This window comes from Corvus kubaryi, unplaced genomic scaffold (assembly GCF_017639235.1).
Source record: "Corvus kubaryi isolate FWS band 111438036 unplaced genomic scaffold, C.kubaryi_AGA036_p1.0 71, whole genome shotgun sequence".
Lineage (NCBI taxonomy): Eukaryota > Metazoa > Chordata > Aves > Passeriformes > Corvidae > Corvus > Corvus kubaryi.
In genome coordinates this window covers 2,905,389-2,926,371 of record NW_024582059.1, presented here as the reverse complement: position 1 = coordinate 2,926,371, position 20,983 = coordinate 2,905,389, and the positions used below count along the sequence as shown (strand labels likewise).

The 20,983-nt window shown below is 46.4% G+C and overlaps 1 protein-coding gene across 9 annotated transcripts in view; it reads left to right on the top strand.

Annotated features, from left to right (window-relative positions):
* LEF1 (lymphoid enhancer binding factor 1) overlaps positions 1–20,983 on the top strand; it is a 71,589-nt gene that overhangs the window by 25,340 nt on the left and 25,266 nt on the right. For all 9 annotated transcript variants that reach the window (XM_042049647.1, XM_042049646.1, XM_042049648.1 and 6 more), the window contains 2 exons: positions 16,212–16,344; positions 20,302–20,392. In XM_042049647.1, the coding sequence (XP_041905581.1) occupies positions 16,212–16,344; positions 20,302–20,392 (224 nt within the window). The remainder of the gene's footprint in view (positions 1–16,211; positions 16,345–20,301; positions 20,393–20,983) is intronic.

The following is a 20,983-nucleotide window of genomic DNA, read 5'->3' as shown; positions in this document are numbered from 1 at the left end:
GGAGGGCAAGCATCATGATAGTTGTAGCAGCTGGTTTGGAGAGGAGGGAAATGAAGGGAAGATAAAATTGCACACCCAGAATGCCAGGGTAGCCTGTGTCCATGCTTTGATGTCTTCTCCCTCCACACCCTCCTGTGGGTTAAAAATGAAACTAGACTGCATTTATAATGGGTGTGTGAATATCTGTATTTAGCTGCTGCAAGCAGGCTCCTGGACTGAATCCTTGTATGTGGAGAGATACAGTTTGGCCAGATTTTTTTTATTTTCTGTGCTCTCATTGTGGGGACTCACAGACACATGTCATCTCATCAGTTCGGACATCACAGAACTAACAAATTCTGACATACATGTACGTGCTGGGTTATGAAAAGGGATAAAGGGAGATTAAACACATTTTAATTCCTCCTTAATGGCCCTGAAGTGTCTAAGTCATGGTTAGGACTGTGGAAAGATGGCCCATTCGGGTCTGCAGTGAGGACACAGACACACATGTTTATTTCCAGTGAAATAAACAGATGTAGCTGCCTCTAAACCTCTGAAATCGATTTGCACATCAGGGAGAAGCAGGGCTGAACATCCTCCCCGCAGTGCCCATTGCAGAGGGCTGGAGCCATCCTTGCACCCTCAGGAAGGCCAGGACAAAACATGGGGTTCCTCCCGAGTGGCAGATGGGGTTTGCATGTGGAGGCAGGTAGTTCAGAGGAATTGTTTGCCTCCTGTTACTGTGCAACACTTCTGCATCCACTTCTGCATGGCGTGCTTTAATCAGCAGCCCTCCCCTCTTGGCCCCCAGGCCTTGAAATTCCACAAAACCCAATTAAGAGAGATGAGAGAGCTCTAGCATGTATACATATGAAATTTCAGAAGGCTGAAAAAGAGACTCTTAATACCATAAAGCCTGCCCTAAAGTAAAATTTGCATCTGAAATCTACATAGTTAACCCCGTGAGGAAGGCAGTGTAGATGAGTACAACTTTTTTTCCCCCCCAGAGGGGTAACTTATCCAGGTCTGCTCGGTTTGGCATCAGCCTGCTTGCTGAGGAGTGCTGCAGAGCAAGCCCTGTGCCTCATATACAGCCTGCAGAGAGCATCAAGGAATTGTAGCTCCAACTTCAGAGGCTGTACTGCAGTGTCCCAAACAGAACTGAACAAAAAACAACCCCAGCCTGAGAAGACCATGCAAACTTCTCTAGGTTGGTCACCAAAAGCAGGCTGGGTGCACGAGGTGCTTGTGTAGACTCACTAAAGGAAGTATTCAAGACTGATCTAATTATCACATACAGATTCAGCACATTCAGCCCAGGGTTCCAGGTGTTTCATGCTTTACTAAGCGGGTACTACAGCAGCTTGTTTAAATTGCCCATCATGAGCTGCCCTGAGAAAGACACCCATCCTTAAAAGAATCACAAACAAACAAAAAACTCTTGGCAAATCCACTCCTTTCTGTATCGCTTGAGTGTTCAGAGGGGAACTGGGGATAAAGCTTTATTCCCCTTCCATGCTTTTATCTATCTCTTTTGCTATCTTGTTTGTATAAGATACAAAATTTCTCCTCCTATTATCCTACTTACAGCTTAATCACATACTAATTGGAGACCTTCCTTCTGTTGCTCTGCTCTTTTTTGAGTCTCTGTATCCTCCCTAAGAACAGTGCACAAGTACCCTCTTCAATTAAGAGAAATTAAACAAGAGCTAAAAACTCTCATCTCAAGGCTGTCCGTGATTCCCTTGGTTGACAGCCATGGGTTTGGCTGTAAAGTGGCTGAAATCTGGGGAGGATGGTGGTGGGGACTGGGCAGCGTGCTGGGAACACAGGTAAGTATTTCCCTGCAAAAACACGAGGCCTCAAAGCTGCTTTTTTTATTACCTCCGGATTCTGCAAAGGGCTGGTTATCTCACGCTGCGAGCCAGCATGATCAAAGCCCCGGGAAAGGTCAGGCATTCCTCCAGGAGTGACACTCAGCTGCCGGCAGCGCTCCTCCAGCCCACAGCTCCCACAGCCCGGCTGTGGCACCACACTGAAATCCTTTATCTCGTTAACGAGTGAACCTACAGATTAGCCAGCCTGGCCTTAGCTTGATGTCGAGAGCATGTAACACCTGGCCTGGCCCTTCTGAAGAGGAAAGGTGGTTGTTTTTTAAAAAAATAATGTTGTGGGGGAGGCAGCATTTCCTTCCTCTGACTTAGAGCGAGAGAGTTAATGCTGATAAAAGCTGTGCTCTGTCTCTGTGCTACACCGAGGGGCTGCGCTCTTCATGTTCTCAGCTCCTAGTTCTGTGCAATTGATAAAAATGGTGAGTGCCAAAATCCTGGGTGTGTGAGAAATCACCTACAGTGTCTTCCAGTGAGGGGATATTGTTTTCTCACTGTTTTGATAGACTGGCATTCAATTACTCACTTTGAGCTGGTTGTCCCCCACAAGCAGCCTGTGCATGGACAGGGAGGTTTGGGAGGGCAAGCAGAAGGAACAGGTGTTTGAGATGAGCAGATCCTGTCTGTCTCTGCTGCCACACATGAGGTGCCATATTTTTGCATCTGTGCTAGTTCAGTGGCATGCTGGAGCACATCCCTTGAGTAGGGGTGACAAGGATTCACCCCATGGCTCACAGTCCTGTCTCTGGCTGGCTGGAGACTGGCTGTCCTTAGCTTGGTTGGTTGGAATAGGGTATTTGCCATCCTTGTCTTCAGGCACGGGTGCTGAAACTCTGAGAAAAGTAAGGGGAATTCTGCCTGTTTAGTGGTGTGAATAGTGTCTTGGCTGTGAGATGGTGGAATTATGTTAACTGCCTGGAATTTGGGGTAATTTTCAGTTTCCAGTGAGGTTAAGGTATCCTTATACTAGGTGTAGGATAGAAGTAAGAGGGACCATGCTTTCTGTCCATCAGAAAGGGTACTTTCTGCCATAAAGAGGGAAATAAATATATTTTTTTAGAGCAGAGCACTTGATTCCTTGATTAAAAGGTTGAAATGAATGTCCCTTAATCTGTCTCCCAGCCTGTTCCTTGAAAAGAGGGGCAGTAAAAATTTGCCTCATCTGCAAATAAACGTGGCAAACTGTGTAGCTGGCTGTGGACATGTGGCCTCTTGAGCAAACTCAAAATGTCTGTGCGCAGCATCCATGGGGCCTGCAGCAGGAGTCCCTGTGTCTCCCACCTGAGAGCCAGATGATCCTCAGATCATCCAGCTAAAAAGTCTGCTCCCTGTGCAGGAGAGAGGTGAGGGTCTGGTCCTTGCCTCTGAAATGCTGGCAAAGGGGAAGGAGTCTGCCAGTTCTGGTAGGAGCAGGGGAAAGAGAGAGAGAGGAAAGGAGCAGGAGAAAAAAACCAAAAAATGGTCTCCGGTATGTTGTTGCCGACCTTGCCCACATTGCTGGCTGGGGGTGGCAGCAGGAGGGGTTGCTGGGTGGGAGGGTCGCCAGCGGAGTTTGCCCAGCCCCAGTGCCAGGCCAGGCTGGCCACTGCAGCAGTTCCAGGGTTTGCTGCCCCTCAGCAGTGGGTGTGGCACGGGCAGGTCTCATGTAGATCCCTTATGTGTCCACACCAAAAAAGAAAAGGATTAGTGTTGCACTGGGGCATCTCTGGCACTCTTGACCATTTGCCCTGTCAGCAGTGGATGGGGGTGAGGGGCTGAGTGCTTCCCCAAGCCCTCCTGGCATGAGCTACTTTTTTGCCTGATAAATTGTTTAGTGGTGTTTTGCAGAGTCTAACGCACTGTGTTGCTCCCAAGCGCCGCCTTTATTGCAATGAAAAGTACTGAGGAGGGATGTAGTTACGATAAGAAATTGTCCATCCCGGCCTCTGCCATGCTTTGGGGGGGGGGGAGTTAATTGCACAGGGGGAGATTAATTGAATGAAAAACCGAACTGTTGGTAATGACAGGGTGATGGTAAACTTTGGAAGTGCCTCTTTAATGCAGTTGAGCATAACTCTCATATAATGTTTGAGTTTAGCAGGATTGAAATATAATTGCAGGGTGACCCGTTGCTACTAGTGGGGCTCTATGTGCAGCTCTAAGCCCATCTGGAAGGCTGATTTACTGGAGGCTTGGGCAATCAGGCAAATTAGGCTCTTTTTTTACGATGTTTAGACTTCTACCCATGTTATAAAGCACAGCCCAGGGCTTTTATGAGGATGTAGGTGCCTGCTGCACAAAACTTAGGTTGTGGGCTGGGTGTATTTTTTGCTTTTAAAAGTGATTTTTAAATTTTAAAGGGCAGTTCTTGAATTAAAAAAAAAAAAATCAAGTCTAGCAGGAAGCAGAAATATCCTATGCAGGATTTAAAAGGCATCACGTGACTTGTGCATACCAGCAACCTTTTCTTAAGCCCTGTGGCCAAGTGGGTGAAGGTGCTTAGATATAACAGACCAAACTGAGTGGGGTGGGAAGAGGGAGTAGGTGAGTCCCATGTTTCTTCCTGTCTCCCCCCGTCTCATGGGCTGCCACCCCAGCCACTGGTGTGTCTTCAGGTCCGTGCCCAGGACAGCCATGCACCTGCCGGGGTAAGGCCTGAAAGCTGAAGGAAATGCCTGGTTTTAGGGAGCCTGAGGGTGCTGTGCAGATAAATGAGCCAAGCAGGGCCGGGGGACCCAGGAAGCTTCCCAGGGTGAGTACAGCGTGATGGAGCAGAGGCAAGGATGAGTGGTGAAGAGTTAGAGGAGAGCCAATGCCACCAACACAGGGAAAGATGCATTTTCTTAGAATCATAGAATATCCTGAGTTGGAAGGGACCCACAAGGATCATGGAGTCCAACTCCATGTCCTACAGCATAGGACACCCCAAGAGTCACACCATGGGCCCCAGTTTGTGTCCAAACACTTCTTAAACTCTGTTAGGATTGGTGCTGTGACCACTTCCCTGGGGAGCCTGTTCCAGTGCCCGACCACCCTCTGGGTGAAGAACCTTTTCCTGATATCCAACCTAAACGTCCTCTGACACGCTCCATTTTGGGTCCTGAGGACTCCCTAGGTCACAAGTGTGTGTTTCCATGAGGATAGGCAGCTCTTAGAGGCTGATCTAACTCCAAACCTGATGTAGGAGCATCCCTTCAGGGCTCTTTTGTTGGATTCCCTCTGCGTCTGGAGGCAGGGTTTTCCATGAGGTTGCTGTATCCACTTTTTGGGGAGCAAAAAAAAATGTTTCCTAAGCTGCCCTGGGAGACACAACCTGCAGGCACAATAGTGGGGTGCTCTATATTATCTGGATATCCTTTTTCCACTCCTCCTGCAAACAGGCAGCTTGCACAGGTCCATTATTATTACAGTCCTCCCCTCACTGGAGTCATCTCCCACTGTCAGCCCACCGCTGGGAGGTGTCAATCCTGGCTTTTTGTGTCTTCTAAGAAGCCTTTTGGCAAACAAGACTAAAAATAATGAGCATTTAGATTTTGTCTCAGTAGCTCAGCATCCAGCAGTGTTATGTGGTAGGTTTATTGCTCCTCCTTATTTCAAGAGTCCAAATGAAACATTCAGCCTTAGTGGTTTGGGCCAAAACCCAGTGTTTCCAGCCCTGCTCCTTTGAGCCCATGCCTTGTTCGGGTCATTCTTTGCTTGTCCTTAGCTGTGTGCTGTGATTTTTGTATTTTTAGCTACATAAAAATGTAATTTTAGGGCATGTTTTTGTGTCTCATTGATGTGACAAACCCTCGTGGGAATGATCTATAAAATTAAGTTAGTAGCTTTTCAACACTTTTGTTTGTACTGAAATCATCTTGCACAATGTGGTAGAGAACTAATTCCTGTTGTGACCTTCTACTGATGGTTCAAATAACCTGTCTAAGAGACATCCTGTTTCTGGAGGGCCCTATTGCTTTAATTCCTGTTAAAATTGGTTTTGTCTTCTGTGGAACAGTGCTGCTGAATTTAAGTACTTGCAAATGCGTTTTACCTCCAGATAAACGTTGCAGTTTGCATTTTCAATCCCAGTGAAGCTTTAGCAGACTGCTACTTTTGGCCTAATGATTTGTACGTTTTTAGGGATTTTTTTTTTTTCTTTTTTTTTTTTAGTTTAAAAATGAATATTTTATTTTAAGCCTTTGGACCATCTTGCCCACATCCAATGATGGATGTCTAATGAGATGACTTTTTGCCTCCACTAAATGGTTATATTGTTTGCACTGATGTATGCTAAGACTTGATGCGTTAAATCTTTGGTCATTAGCCGATGCCATTAGCAGAAAAGTCCAAATCACTTAGAGCTGGGACTTAAGACTTTTCATTAAAACCCAAATTTGCATGTTATTGGATAAATCTGTTAATACGGTTTAGCCGGACTCAAGGAAGTTACTTGAAAACTTTTTACAGTGCGTAGGCAGGGTCAATGATGCCTGAGAGCCTCAAATTTGGAGAAGATGCCCCCTCTGAGGGCATATGCTGAGCAACCCCTGCATCCCTCCCACCCAGCCCTGCCTGCCCCCGCAACCCCTAATGCCGTGCATGCAGCCCCAGCTGTCAGCACTGCACTTCATAATGGGATCAGGTCTGCTCCACTGCTGCCAGGAAACCCCCCTGAAGGAGCTAAAATCCCAGCAGCAGGGTCTCCTCACCTCATGGCAAATCGGGGCAGCCTTTCCTGCCACTTTGGAGCCAGAGGCAGTTTGGCCTTGGCACTGGTTTCCCTGCAGGAGTCTTCAAGCAGCATCAGTGCAGTGGGGAACAGGGCTTGCCAGGAGCAAAGGCCAGCTGAGAGGAGTCATTGACATCATCAAATTCATCACTCCTCCATCGTCACATCCATTTCGATGGTTTTTTCTTTTTGTCCCCTGTTTTTTAGAGGGCAGATGAGGCAAGAGCACTTCCCAAAACATCAGTCATGTTGGGTAGCTTGACCAGTCCAGCATGATCTCTGCTTTGCTAGAAGTAAGAAGTTGCTGCCTGGTCAACCTCTAAGTTGCAAACTTAGCTGTGGTGAACAGAGGTTTTGAACACGTAAAGGTGTGCCACGTGCTTGGACAGGTGTCAAGCCCTTGTCCTTACCTTCTATATGTCATAGCTAAGATTTTTTTCCCCAATACGTGTCATACTCTTGCATTTTCTTAATCGAGAATGTCTATTCAGTGCACCTTGAAAACTGCAGCTCAGAGAGAAGTTGACCCAATTCTCAGTTTTCTGGGCCTCTGATAGTCTTTGTTATGACATATGGTATTGAATAGGCTGTAACATAGACTTAATATAAATACATTTAAGAGAGGTCCTATTTCAAGCACTTTTGATCCACTGTGTGTGCAGTGCCGAAAGGCATCTTCCTGTCACCAGGGTGCAGGATGGATTTTTTTCTTGGTTCCCCCCAGGAGCCTGGGTCTGTATCCTGTGGGACCTGAGGAGGCCGATGAGGAAAAGTCATCCCATCCTGTGACGCACGCTGTCTGCCAGAACAGAAATGCTGGGCTTCAGAGGTTGTTGTCGTCGGACAGCCCGCTTTCACACAACACTTGTGTTCTTATGTAGTAGAGGGTGTTTTACTTGTCTGAGCCACTTCCAAGGTCTGAATATTGGACTGAAGCACATCCCTCTGCCTGTGAGAGAAGCAGGGGGTCTGAGCACACTGGAGAAAATGCCAAAGTTGTTGTGAGCAGGGATCCTGATAACCTTGAGGCAAGCAAAACAAGCTCGTGTCTTCATCTTAACTCAGCAGACAGCTCTGGTGGCAGAAACCAGAGAGGCTTTGTCCCCAGGGAAGAGATGAAGATGGCACAAGAGGTGGCACCAGGATGGACTCCAGCTCCCTTCCCCCCACCCAGACCCCCTGGGGCTCCCTGTCATGTAAGACTGTTCCCCCCCGGCAAGTGGCTTGGCTGTGGCCACTGGCTCCTCTGATGTCCAGCGGGCTTCCTCTGGTGGCTTAGGACAATTGTCCTTATTGTCCAAGCAATCAATAAGCCAGAATTCTGCAACCCAGAGGCTCAAGCTTGGGCTTGTTAAAACATTGCTGGGCCTCTGTTCTCTTTAGCCAATAATGAACCAAAAGTGTTCTGGACAGGTCAGGAAACAATGGGGGAAAACACCTTTCCAGCTGATGGGCGCATGTGACAAGGATGCACTAGGCAAAAGAAGGGATGCTGCATGGGGTAAAGGCCCATGGGGTGTGTCACCATCCAGAGTATTTGTAGTGGCAGCAGTCCCATTTACCAGGTTTTTGGGGGTGCTAAGAGATTCCTGGGGTTGAGTGTGTGATTTGATGATGCAGGTTCCTGTTTGTTGGGTGTGGGGCTTGTCTTTATATCAGGAAAAGCGTTAGCTGTTCAGGATGGCCAAAGTTAAAGGACCATCTTGCAGAAACCAGAGCTTAAAACAAACACTGGCTGTCAAATTGTGGAGTGTTTGCTGGCAGTTAATCTCCATCCAAGAGAACCCATTGCTGAGTTTAGAGAGTGAAATAAGATGCTGCCAAATATTGTAACAGGGAAAGTTTTTTCTGTGAGAGTGTACCTTTTCTGCCAGTTTAATGCCCTATCAGTCATATTTCTAAAACCAATGGGCTGTGTAAAACTAGGTGTAATCTCTGTATATGTGAACTTGCAGTACAGAAATTGAAGTGGGCTTGTCCTCCCGTGATCAGAGCCTTACAAGACCTGCCTGGCTCCCCACATGGCTCACCAGCACTCCAGGTCTCCCCACAGCCTTCCTGAGCAGGCAAGAACAAACAAATTAAGAAATCATGGGAGAGAAGAAAATGGAGATAGCAGGGGATTTCTAATCAAGCTATTTTAATACTGGGTGTGCTTTAATCACTTACTTAATGGCAGCGCTTAATGAACACTTGAAATAAAGCATGTTTCTGTCAGAGATTCAACACCCGTGTTTCTAAAGCTGTCTTGAGGGAACTCAAATGCTTATTACAACTTTTCAGCAAAAAAAAAATCACAGTTGTGCTATATTAATTTCCAAGATTGAAGGGGAGGGAGGGGTGAAAAAGTTGGAAAAAGACAAGAATGTAGACAAGGCAATAGTGGTGGTTGCTTACTAGCGTTGCAATTAACCTGAATTTAGTGACTGATAGTAATCCATCCAGATAGATACTTATTCTAGGCTTTGTCAAATCACATTTATGCTTTCCTTTGCAATGCTCCCCTGGCTGTTGCACTGAATTTTTTATTGCACACCAACCCTTTGGGCTTCAGGCAGAACAGTTTTCTCCAGCTCCTCTTGCCTGCCCTTGTACACTGCCTTGTGCACTTCCAGCTGTGACACCCTCTTGCTTCAGGTGCTGATCTTTGCGCCTGTGGACTGTGGCATGATACTGTTGGCCATGAAGCTGCCTTTCCTGTGCATTGCAGACAGAGACACTTGCTGCTGGGCTTCCCAAAAAGGAAAGTGGTTTGAGCAGCTGGAAAAAGGTCACAAACTTTCCTGCTCCCAAATAACCATGGGAAGGTCTAGCAAGCGTCTTGTGTGCCTCCTTCACCTGCTGATGTACTGGCAGCTTCTTCTCTCCAACTCCTGAGGGCTCCTGGCATGCTCTGACTCTAGTTTCATGATGCAGTGTGTCCTGGGGAGATGGGGATACTTTCAATGACTGACTTAGAGTAACTTCCTTGTTCTGCCCTTTCCTGACTCCCAGCATGAAGTGCAACTTAGTTCAATGGTGAAGAGTTGAATACAGTACGTGAGGAAAAGGGGGACCAGGAGGATTTTTTTCTGACCTTGTCAAGCCATCAGTTTGCCCCCTGAAACATGCAGTTTTGATTTTAGTTTTGTTCTGAGTAAGTGTTAGCAGCTGTAAAGCTGTAAAGTTTCACATCAGCATCTATGCAGCATTTCACTTCACCTCCTCAAAATGGCGAGTCCCTGGGGTGCCCCCCCTGCTGTTTGTAAGCATGAAAGGTCAATGAGATAAATGGCCTCCCACTGCCCAGTGGTGAAGCAGGGTTAAAAGACTGCACCATTTTTATTTGTCTTTCATAAATCACAGTATTCCTAAGCCCCTGTTTCCTGTGAGCAGTGTGCTCCTGTGGGTGTGCTTTCCTATCCTTGTTCCTTTTAGCTTCAGGTGAGGCTAAAACCCCCCACCATACCCACTCTGGCATTTTCCCAACTGCACTGTCCAAGGATTGGAGAAGATTTAGAAAATTAGGCATAAAATCATCTCTGCTGTCATGAGCCTAGAAAGAAGCTGGACATAAAACTCTTTTCCCTAAAAAACGGTTTGGGGCCGGGGGAGTAACCTGAGCTCCCTGTATCTTGACCTTGCTGCATCTTTGCAAAGTTGTCTATGAAAAGGAACAGTACAATAACTCCCAGGGACATGGCAAATAGTAATTGCAATTACTGCTGGTGCTGATGAGCTTGTTTCCACTACTGGTAACTAGTCTTGGCCAAAACACCTTACTGCTACCGCCTCCTTTTCTACCACTGGTACTCCTTTGCTAAAGCCTGTCTATGATGAACCCAGACATGCGCCTAGTTTTGACATTTCTCCAAAACTACTTTCCTCTTGATCTTGCATTTTTATTGCAACAGCTGGTCAGCAAAGGCATAAATGCAGAGTTAGTTTAGCCATTAAAATGCTGTTGGTACTTTGAGAGGACAGCTGAAACTGCTGTCTTTCTGGGTTTGCTAAAACCTTCAGCCTAAGGATGATTTCAGGGCTCCAGAAAAGAGAATAGGCTAAAAAAGGGATGAATTTTTCTTATCTCTTCAGATCAAGGCCTCAAATTCTTCCACAATAACAGGACCATTTGGTCCTTTTACTTTGAGGTACTGCTATAGCAGTAGTGGAAAGGTTTGGAGATGTTTTGGTGGTGGGGTTTTTTTGAGGAGCTGTCTGTTGTATCTTCCCCCTAAATTTAACACTTGTTGTCAAGAAGTTAAAGCTGTTTCTTCAAATGACCTCCTCTTTCAGGAATGAAAGGTAATGCATGCATTTATTCATCCTTAAGTTGTTTTTTGGTTTGTTTTTTTTTTTTTTGTTAACTTATTCTAGTCTTAATTGAGAAGATCATCTGCTAGTATCTGTAACCCATGCATAACTTGCTGACGGGAGAGGAAGAGTGGACATGCTGGGGCGTTCTTTTGGCTTTTTAGAAGCGACTTTGTGTTTAAAGAAAAGAGGAAAAACAAGACAAAAACCAGCCCAGCACCTCTTTGGGTGTTGACGAGGGACGCTCGTGTCTTGTGTGCAGAGGCTTGCTTGCCTCACAGTTCTCTGCAAAGCTCCCTGCCTGCCTGCAACCTCCTTTGTAGATGTGTGTCCTTTGAAGGGTCATTAATTTAATATCTTTCTCTGTGCAGCAGCTGGAACAAATGGTGGCCCAGCTTCAGCAGGAGCTCCCAGCTGCCTGCCTCGCCCAGCGCTGACCTACAGGCATTTTTGCCATGGCTGTCTCAGGCTTTTTATAGTTTTTGCACACTTGTTGCATATAGGATACCTTACAGGTGTGGGCCTTCACTGAAGCATTAGCTGGCTGTTTGGGGAGGGCGTGAGGTTTGGTTTTTTCTGCTCTTGCTTTTCTTTGGAAGCATTTCAAAAATGAGGGAAAACTTACTGGATTCAGACTGAATATGAGCTGCAGCATTTCACCACCAACTCACTAGAGATTAATCTGAACTGTCTCATAGTGTGCTCCTTGGATTAGAGGGCAGGCACATGTCTGAAATGGTGAGCGGCTCTGTGCGTGCAGGTGCGGCACTGCCAGTGCAGGGCATGTGGCAGCAGCTGTGCCAGGGCCACAGCCAGGAGATTTCTCACCCTGCTCCTTGCCCTGGCCAAAATGCCTGAGTAGGTTCAATCTTAACCACTTGCAGACTGTGATTGCTGTTTGCAAGGGAAGTGTTTGCTGTTGTACTGACCTGTTCCTGCGTTGCTTTAACAGAGCAATAGCTTTAAACAGGTGTCTGGTGTATAGCAAAGCTCCTGTTGGGATAATGCCTACTGGTGGGTCAGGGCCCTCTTCCCTGTAAGCTCTTACCCTTTGCCCACCAACATTGTACTGGGGATCTGGGGGTTTTTTTCAGGTCAGTCATAAAACTGAACAGCAGTTTCATCTTAGCCCTAATTGGCCAAATAATTTGGCTTCTGCTGTTTCCAGTACATGTATGCTCTCCCAGTCTTGGTGGTATCCTTCAGGGGACTGTCCCCTGCCTGCACTGCTTCACTTCAACCTGAGAGCACATGCATGGGAGAAGTAAAAGAGACCAAGCTGATGAGAAAATGTGCCCCAAGGAGGGCCACAGAGAGGCCAGTTCCCAAAGGATGCTGGTGTGGTCTGTGCTGCAAGACTGTGTTCTGGGACTGGAGCCCTGGTGGCCTTGTGGTCTCTGAGAAGGAGACCACCAAGGTTGAGTTGCTCAGGAGTGTCCCTTTGAGCTGAGTGCTGTGGGGCACAGCTGTATGTCCCCAGGCCATCAGGAATAGGCTATCCCTTTCCCATTAGCCTTTAGTATTCATAACAGGTCACACATGCATGATAAGGTGTCCAAAAACAAAACAGGTGGTCTTCAGGTTGTAAATAACAGGTTCTCATATTTAGTAATTTACTTCTTTCAAATTGAGTGTCTTGAGCTATGCTGTATGTCCCATTTCCTTTACTTTCCAGGTTGCGTGAAGAAGCTTAGGCACAAAGAATGGAACTTCAGTGGTGTGGTGTGGTGCAGTGTGGTGTGGTAGTACACCATGTATGCAGCATCAGAGCATGGGACAGCTTCAACAAACGTTCAGCTTCTCCATATTGTCTTGGAAATGAGAATGGAAATGGAAATTTCATCCTCATTCACTTTATTGTGGTTTTAGAAGCTGCCTGGGTACCTACTTGCACCAAAATGCTATGTTTTGGTGGGTGGATGAAGTATAATTTCTGTACTGAAATACCAAAGAACCTCACATAGGACAGTGTGTAATTATGTAATTGTCTCACTCAAGGCGTGTGGACTGATGGGGTTTTGCAGGAGATTTTCAGGCTGTGCTGAGGAGAAAAGGCGCTCTGTGGACCATGCCTGTATTAGATGTAAATGTCACCAGTGTGCCAGGGAGAGCTGTGGTGGTTGTGGGCTTGGTCAGCAGGTGCTCAGTGAGCCATGGGGAATGGAGTTCCCCCTGCATGGAGGTCATGTTGACCAAGATTGTGTCTCTGTCAGTCTCTCAAGTTTTTCTGCAGTTGTGTGCATTGTCTTTGGAGGATTCGGGGAGACAAATCTAGTAGGGATGGCATGTTTGTGGGAGGAGGAAGCCAGTGGGTAAGGACTGGGATGCAGTAGAAGCAGTCTCATCAGCACAGTCTTGTACCACAGTGTGAGGCAGGATTTGGCCATGCCTCACACCCCTGGAAAGCACTAGTGCCCACTGTGAGCAGTAGGTGGTGGAAGGGGCTTTGGGAACATCCCCAGTCCAGATGTCCTCAGGGCAAAGGGTGCAGGGCAGTGTCCATGGGACTGGATGGGGTGCCTGGGGACAATCCCTCACCCCAGCCGGGGTTGGGAGGGCTGAGAGGGTGGCGAGAGGGGCATCCAGGCCTGCATATGAGGTCTTGGTCTCCTGCCCTGAACCCTCTCTGTGAGGAAAGCCCAGATAACCCATCTGGGTTGCCTTGTAGGGCAGGTGCTGTGGCAGAACCACTTCAAGTCCATAGGGCTTTTGGCAAATACGTCATCAGGCCTTTGCCCTCCTGGTTTTTTATCTTGCGTGTGTCACCCTGTGCGTCCTCCCGCTGTCAATCACTGTGGCCATCTTGGTGGGACCAGAGGGAACAGGGAGGCTCAGCCTGTGCCCAGCGAGCCACTGTCTGGTGTTATGCTGGGGTGACCAGCAGGATTTAGCTGCCAGAGCTCCCTGGGTCTTCCCAAAGCAGTCTGGGGCAGGCAGACTGGGAAGCTTTGCATTATTGCTATTATTTATCATTACTTTTTTCTCCCAGTTTCTGGCTCTGCAGACCCCCAAATGCTCTTAATGGAGATATGGCCCGTTTATATGTTAATTTTAAGCCCGCTGACAAGCGGTTTGCTTTTCTCCTGACTTCTCACGGTTCCTTCGCCCGTTGAAAGCCGCTGCCATGGGCTTAGGGGATAAGGTGCCGAGAATTAGAAAATAAAATCAAATCTGCAGAATGCTGGAGAGCGAGAGGGTACAGGGATTGGCATGCTCTAAGTATAAACGCGTGATTTCTGAAAGCAAGGAACCCTGATACCAGGGGCGTGCATGACAATTACATCCAGTACAATACAAAATGTTAATTACTAAATTTTGAGAAATTAATGCTGATTAGCAGCTGTGTGTGTGTGACCTAAATACATCTATTGCTTATCTTTATTCATAATATTCAGTTTATTGTTGATAAAGTAATGGCTGAATGGTGGGCTGGCTCATAGCTAAAGACTGAGGCCCGATTTGTAAATCATCCGAAATTTGTTGGCATCTGTTTTTTGTGGAATTTATACGGATGGAGAAGATGAATAGGAGTCTGAGGTATCCCCTTTTACAACTCAACTCATAGATATTATTGAGAATTCATATTGCTTTTATTATTTGGTCATAAAAATGGACCTAATGCTTGTTGGCTTTAAAACACCTACTAGTGCTGCTTTCTCTCTCCATCTTGCAAAATATAAGACAAGGCCGAAGCTTAAATTAAAATCCTCAGGTTCTTATCTCTTTCCCACAGGAAAGCAAATCTGTGTTGAAAACCGTAAAATTAAGAGGAGAGCAAGGATAGCATAATTTAGCAAAAATTCATGGCACCAGATTCTGAGCTATATGACTGGAGGGATAGGTCAGACATTAAGAAGATAGTGCCTGCTAAGGCAAGTTCCTTAAGGTGGTGCTCTGGAAACAAGGAAAATGGAAAATGCTGCACTGGTTCCCGTTTGCTTCCTTTCCTCTACTCCTACCGGCCTTAACAATAAATTGAGTTGTCCATTTAATAACCTGTCTGCTTCCAGAAGTCCAGAAAAATCATGGACTTGTGCATGGAGCTATGTCCTAAAATCTGCTTTGTGCCAGGATTTCAATAGTGAACTCAATGAAAATTAATTTTATTGGCCTCTTAAATTATTTTTTTTCTTAATTCCTTATGTGCGACAGGCTGTCCTTGCTGTCAGTGTGTCTGCCTGAAGGATAGCTTTATTTTTTGGGGGGGTTTATTAAAAACCTGTTTATTCCATAATTATTTGTGCTAAGGGGCAGGGTAAAGTGGCAGGGTACAAATGAGGAGTGCCTGTTACATGCTGGCATCATTACTATGGCTTGTCCCACTGTAGAAAGAGCAAACTGAGTTTCAAGCAGTGTTAATAATGCAGGATTTCATTGGGATTGAGGAGTTCTGTTGTCTTGCAACCTTGATCTAAGGGCATAATTGTGGACAGGATCCTTCCACCATGCTGCCTGCCTCCTCCCCTGTGCCTCCGCACTCTGGGAAGTGCTGGTGGGAAGTGTGCATCTTTCCCTGCATGAACATCACCTTATGGCACCCATTTCAGAACCCTCGTGGGTGTTTGTAGCACTTTGAGTTCTCCTTGATAGTCAGAGGCCTCCCAGCTGTCCCCGTGCACTCAGCAGGTCTCCCCTCTCACTGACCCCCTTGAGAGGCCACTGCCAACTGCTTATGTATGAAATCAGGCTTCTAAGGGTGCCCTTTTAGTCACCTGGTACACAGACCAAGAGTTTTCATCCAGAGTGTGTAAAACTGCAAGGGACAAACTTGCCATTCCTCTGGTGATGGTGGGGGTTTGTCCCAGCTGTGCTGTGCCACGGCTGTGCAGGAGAACAGTGGAGAGGAAGAGGGAAGTTGAGGAAGCTTGTGTTGCTCTTAAGGCTGGAGATATGGCAAGCCTGTACTTTAAGCCTTCTTTTTTTAAATGCTGTTCCTGTAACCAAAGGGTTTCTCCAGCACTGCTGCTGACTCTGCTGTCCTTAGGTCACAGCCCTTCATGCACAGTGCCTGCCTGCCCAGCACATTGCTTCTCCTGCCCTGCAGCTCTCCATTTGCCATTTCCGCAGCCCTGTCTCAATGTGTCCCAAATGCCTTTCTTCCTGCTCCCGGCCCCCACCCATTTCCCTGCATTTCCTCAATAGCTGCATCCCTCCTCGGGTGCCAGTGGTTTGAGGATGCCGATTCTGGCAGCAAACCTGGTTTCCATCCACTAGCCCCAATGTCATGTCTGTCCATCTGTTTCCCCCGCTTCAGCAATGCAGATATTTTAAAACAGCATTTTGGAAATGTCGTCTGGTTTTTTTTTCCAAAGCAGAAGCCTCACTAACACAATTTAACTTTTGTCCTTCTCTTGCAGTCCAACAAGGTGCCCGTGGTACAGCCTTCTCATGCGGTTCACCCCCTCACCCCTCTTATCACCTACAGCGATGAGCACTTTTCCCCGGGGTCACACCCATCTCACATCCCCTCTGACGTCAGCTCCAAACAAGGTGAGCCCATCCTTTCCCAGCACAGTGGAGATGCAGGGTGGTCCTGGTGCCCTCCATGCTGCTGACAGAGCTTTATTTGTAATATTTTAGAGGGAGGCTTCCAGATGCATATGCCCACTTTCAGAGATGGCAGTTCTGCTGTGATGCTGATATTTAAATTGGCGACTTAAATTTTTATGCTCTTTCTAATGTGATAATTCGGGCTTGTTTTTCTCATCAAAATCTTTCAAAATCTCAGTAAACAACAGCCAGTCTTCACCATCTCCAGTGGTGCCCAAGGCTTGCAGCATGCAGATGCAGAAAGGGCAACCTTCCCTCACCTTTCCGAAAACAGAGGGACAAGTGCTTCAGAAGTGGTGTTATTGAAACTTTTTCTTTCACTTTATTTTATGTCCTTGTATTCTAGCTGTCCATTTTCTTCTATATGTCACTTGGCATAATCAAAGCATTGCCCATAAAAATAGTTTTGAGCCTGTGCAAGTAAAAGCTTTACAAATGTGACATTTTTGAACCTTCTTGTGCTGGCTGCCTTCTGCAGAAAGCATCTTGTTACATGTCTGAGTCATGGATGTCAGTTTTCTCTGCACCTCTAGGACTCCTTAAGGCAAACACAAAAGCCTCCTAGATCCACATCTGGGAATATCAGACCAGCCCTGCTCAGAGTCAGTCTGCAGGCCCCCAGGGAAGAGCAGACAGTCTCCAAGGTGTCAAGCCTGTGCCAAGAGCTTTTCCCAGTACTCAGGAGAACCCAAGGGATTCCTGGGAAGGGTGTGCTTGCTTGCAATGGGTTGCAGGAGCTGGGGAGGGATGTGATGGATACTGGCGAGATGCAAGGGGAGGACTGGCCATGGCTGTCACGGGTCTGAGCCAGGGTTTGGGTAAGCACCTGTGCAGAAGAAATCTGCATGGGAGACCTGGTGATGAGGAGGAAAGGAGCGAGAGCAGAGGGTTTACAAAGGCATTCACTGTAGTCTGTATATCTGCATGGGCAGGAAGCCTGTCAGTGCCATGACTGGTCCTGGAGGGTGCTTCTCCCTGCCTCTGTCTGTGCTGGCATGTCCCACCATGTGCTCTGTGACACCCAGTTGACAAAATCGTGAAGCTCTGCTTTACCTGGGCACACATCCACATGCACAGTAGTCCCATTTATCTGAAGAGGCTTCTAGTCATCACTGTTCAGGGAGAGAGACTTTTTCTTCTGTCTTTCCCTGAATGCCTATGCTTTATTTTGGCTGTGCTATGGAGATAATAACATGGGCTACATCCAGAAAATGCTATGGCCTGTTGGTTCTGTGTGTCTTTTGCTATTTGGTGGTTACTTGTTTAGTTTTTTCTAGGGAGGGAGAATACAAAAAGCACTCTGCCTGGAAAGCCTGGCCTGTAGATACATATATAATACCTCTTTCAGACTTGGAAGAAGCAAATGGAGACCTCCTGTCCTCATTTGTCCTCTTCCTTTGCATCAGTGCCCAGGAGAAGGATATTCACACTCATTCCTTGAAATCCCAGGGGTGCCACGCGTTAAGAGAATGGGATTTCCACCTCTTGCTGAAGCTGGCTGTGACAGCTGGGGCACAACCCGCTGCTGCAGTTTGTGAGCTCAAGAGGTTTTTGCTTACTGCATGCTGAGTTTGCCCTCCTGTGCCCCATTCTTTTGCCTTTACCCCAGTTTATTTTTGTATTCCTGTACAGCAGACCCCAACTAAACAACATCTGGTTTGTTGTTGCTGCTGCACATCCTCTCTTCTGCCACTCTCTACCCTCTCCCCTGTCCAGCACCCCACCAGTCACATCCCCATCCCTGAGTGCAAGCCTGCCGAGGGGCTCTGCCAGGAGGCACAAAGCTCATTGCCCTCTGGTGTTCCTGAACGGGCTCTTGATCCCTTTGCTCAGTGTCTGGCAAAGATGGCAATGGATGATGTGGATAATGCAGCCTGGAGACTGCTGGTTTTGTCTGGGATGGTCTCCTTGATGTGTGTGGTCTTTCCGTCCGTGCTCCCTGTTTCGGCGCCACCGGCATGTGGGAGCAGCCGCACTGAAGTAGCCCATGCAGTAGCTGCAGAGAGGATTTTTCTTTTCCTCAGGTCCTCTGCCAAATGCCTCCAACCATTGTTTCTGTCCTTGCCTCCCACTGTGGGTCTGGAACAAGGCAGTGCCCTGGCTCCCTAGCCCTGATGCCAGGATGCCCTTCTCCCACCAAAATCCTCCAACAAGGGGGTCTGCAGCAGCTTGCCCTCAGCACTGCCTCTTGCACCCAAGGCACTTTGGGATGGACACACAGAACCACCTTCCTAAAGGCAGTTACTTTTTTTTTTAAATTTTTTATAATTTTTTTCTTTAACCCTCTCGGGAGAACTTGCTTTGGAGAGTAGTGGCCATGTGGTAGCTGTGTGTGCTCCTGTGGGCATTAGGTGCTGGTAGCCGTCCATAAGGGGCCAGAAGTTTTGGATTAGCAATAACTATTGTGCATTAGTTAAGAGAGAGCAGTGTTGTCTCCGTGGATCAGAATTGCAGATTCTGGAGAAGAAGTGGCCCAGTTCCTTGTGCAGAATTTGTTCTGGCAGGGGCAAGGTCATGTCATCACTTCCAGGAGCATCAGTCATCACCAGAGATGTGAGAGATGAGACACTGGGCTTCTTTAACACCTTGTTTGGTTTTCTTTTTTTAACCACTCGCAAAGAGTGTTCCCTCTCATGTAAAAGCCCTGGGATATGTAAAGTGTTTCCTTTCCTGTTAGCTACCAGCTGTTTTACACCTTTGAAAAGACAACTGGTCAGAAATTCGACTCACTCAGGTTGTGGTTCCAAGTCTGAAAATTTAGTTTTTTTCAGACAATAACACCACTGGTATTATTTTCCATGCTTTCCTGTACATGGTCCTGACAGATATTCTTCAAATCTTGTAATTAAATTCAGAAGATTTAAATACAAACTGGGAGGGGAATAAATCAGTAACATCAATCTATAAATTAAGTGTCAAGGTAGCATATGCTCAGTCTTGGACCTTTGGAGTGTCACCACATTAATATTTAATACCCTTTTAAAGCAGCTGATTTAACATGTGAAGTAGACTTAACAATTCCTTCTGCTTCACCCCCTCTTCCCTAAACACATTTAAATAAATCAATGTCTTTGTGGCCTCTGCAACTGTAATTCCATGTCTCCTTGGGGAACAAGGTTTAGGTGAAGAATGGAGACCACAGACCCTTTTGGGATGAGGATTAGCTTTAATCTTGAGGTGATTCTTGCAGTTGTAGGACTCTGTGTTCTGGGGAATGTGAGCTGATGGATCATTCCTGATGGGACTCTTATTTTTCCATGAAATACTACCATTACAAAACAGATTGACCTTGGAGCCCACAGGAGTCAACTTGATGAAGAGCTTAGTTGGAACTGGAGTGACAATTGGAAGCCAAATGAATCATATCAAGTGTGACCATTACAGGCCTGAAAACGATTCTTAATTAACCACTGATCCTCTGTGGTAGCAAGTTTCCAAAATCTGTAAATCCATAAGGGAACCCGTGAAAATATAAAAGTAGCAATTTACCTAATCTAGTAGCTCTGCTGTGCTGCCTCTTCGACAACGCTTTATTTTCCCCTTGTTTCATGATGTGTTAGAGGAGGTCCTCAGGTTCCAGTCAGGTTTGGTGAGACCATTGAGAGGACAGTAGCACCTAATGCACTTCACAGGAGATCTAAACTTGCACAGGTCCTTACCCATACATTTATTTCCTCCTTCCACATTGTTTTTTCCGGTATCTCCCTTTGAATTGCAGTATTGTGTGCAAATTTTTTGAAAGGTGGCCCATGGAATCTTTTGCTTTTAACACAAACCAAGAAGGTGGTTATTTCTTATCCAGAGTATTAGTTCCACTGTAGTATTAGCTGGGAACTGTAGGTCATATACGGAGTATTTTGAGGAGAAAGTCACTCATTCTTCTGTGCTTTTTAACAGGCATGTCCAGGCATCCTCCAGCTTCTGATCTCCCTACCTTCTATCCCTTGTCTCCAGGGGGGGTTGGACAGATAACACCACCTCTCGGCTGGTAAGATTTTTTAGCTTCTTTTCAGACAGGTGCATGTTCACACCATTTGCTATTGTTGAATCAGTCGCAGCATTTACAAAACAATGTCATTCCAGTAAGAAATCCCTACTTTATTTTAGTTGAAAAGATGAAAAAATGTCGATCTTTGAAATGAATTGAATCTGTTTTTCGAACACGTACAGAAATTGAAGTGTACAGATTTCACTTTGAAGTCTCTATGTTTCTTATGGCTCAGATTTGTGGCTCTTAGCTTTTGGAAAGATAGCAGAAAACAGTTCTCAAGGAATTAAATGTAAATTTTAATAAACAAAATTGCAATTAAGCTTTTGGAAAGATAGCAGAAAACAGTTCTCAAGGAATTAAATGTAAATTTTAATAAACAAAATTGCAATTACTCAGGAGAGGGGAGGTAAGAAGGAACTTTGAAGTATGTATGCGTGGGGAAATCTTGAAACTGCCCCAAATGGAGAACAAACTTTTGTAGTCTGCTGCTTTTTACAGTTTCTGTATGGAGAAAAGCCTCTGTCACTGGGATCTTGCTGCTCTTGCTAATACTAGCACTCTCATGATCTCTTGCTGCCACTCAGGGTG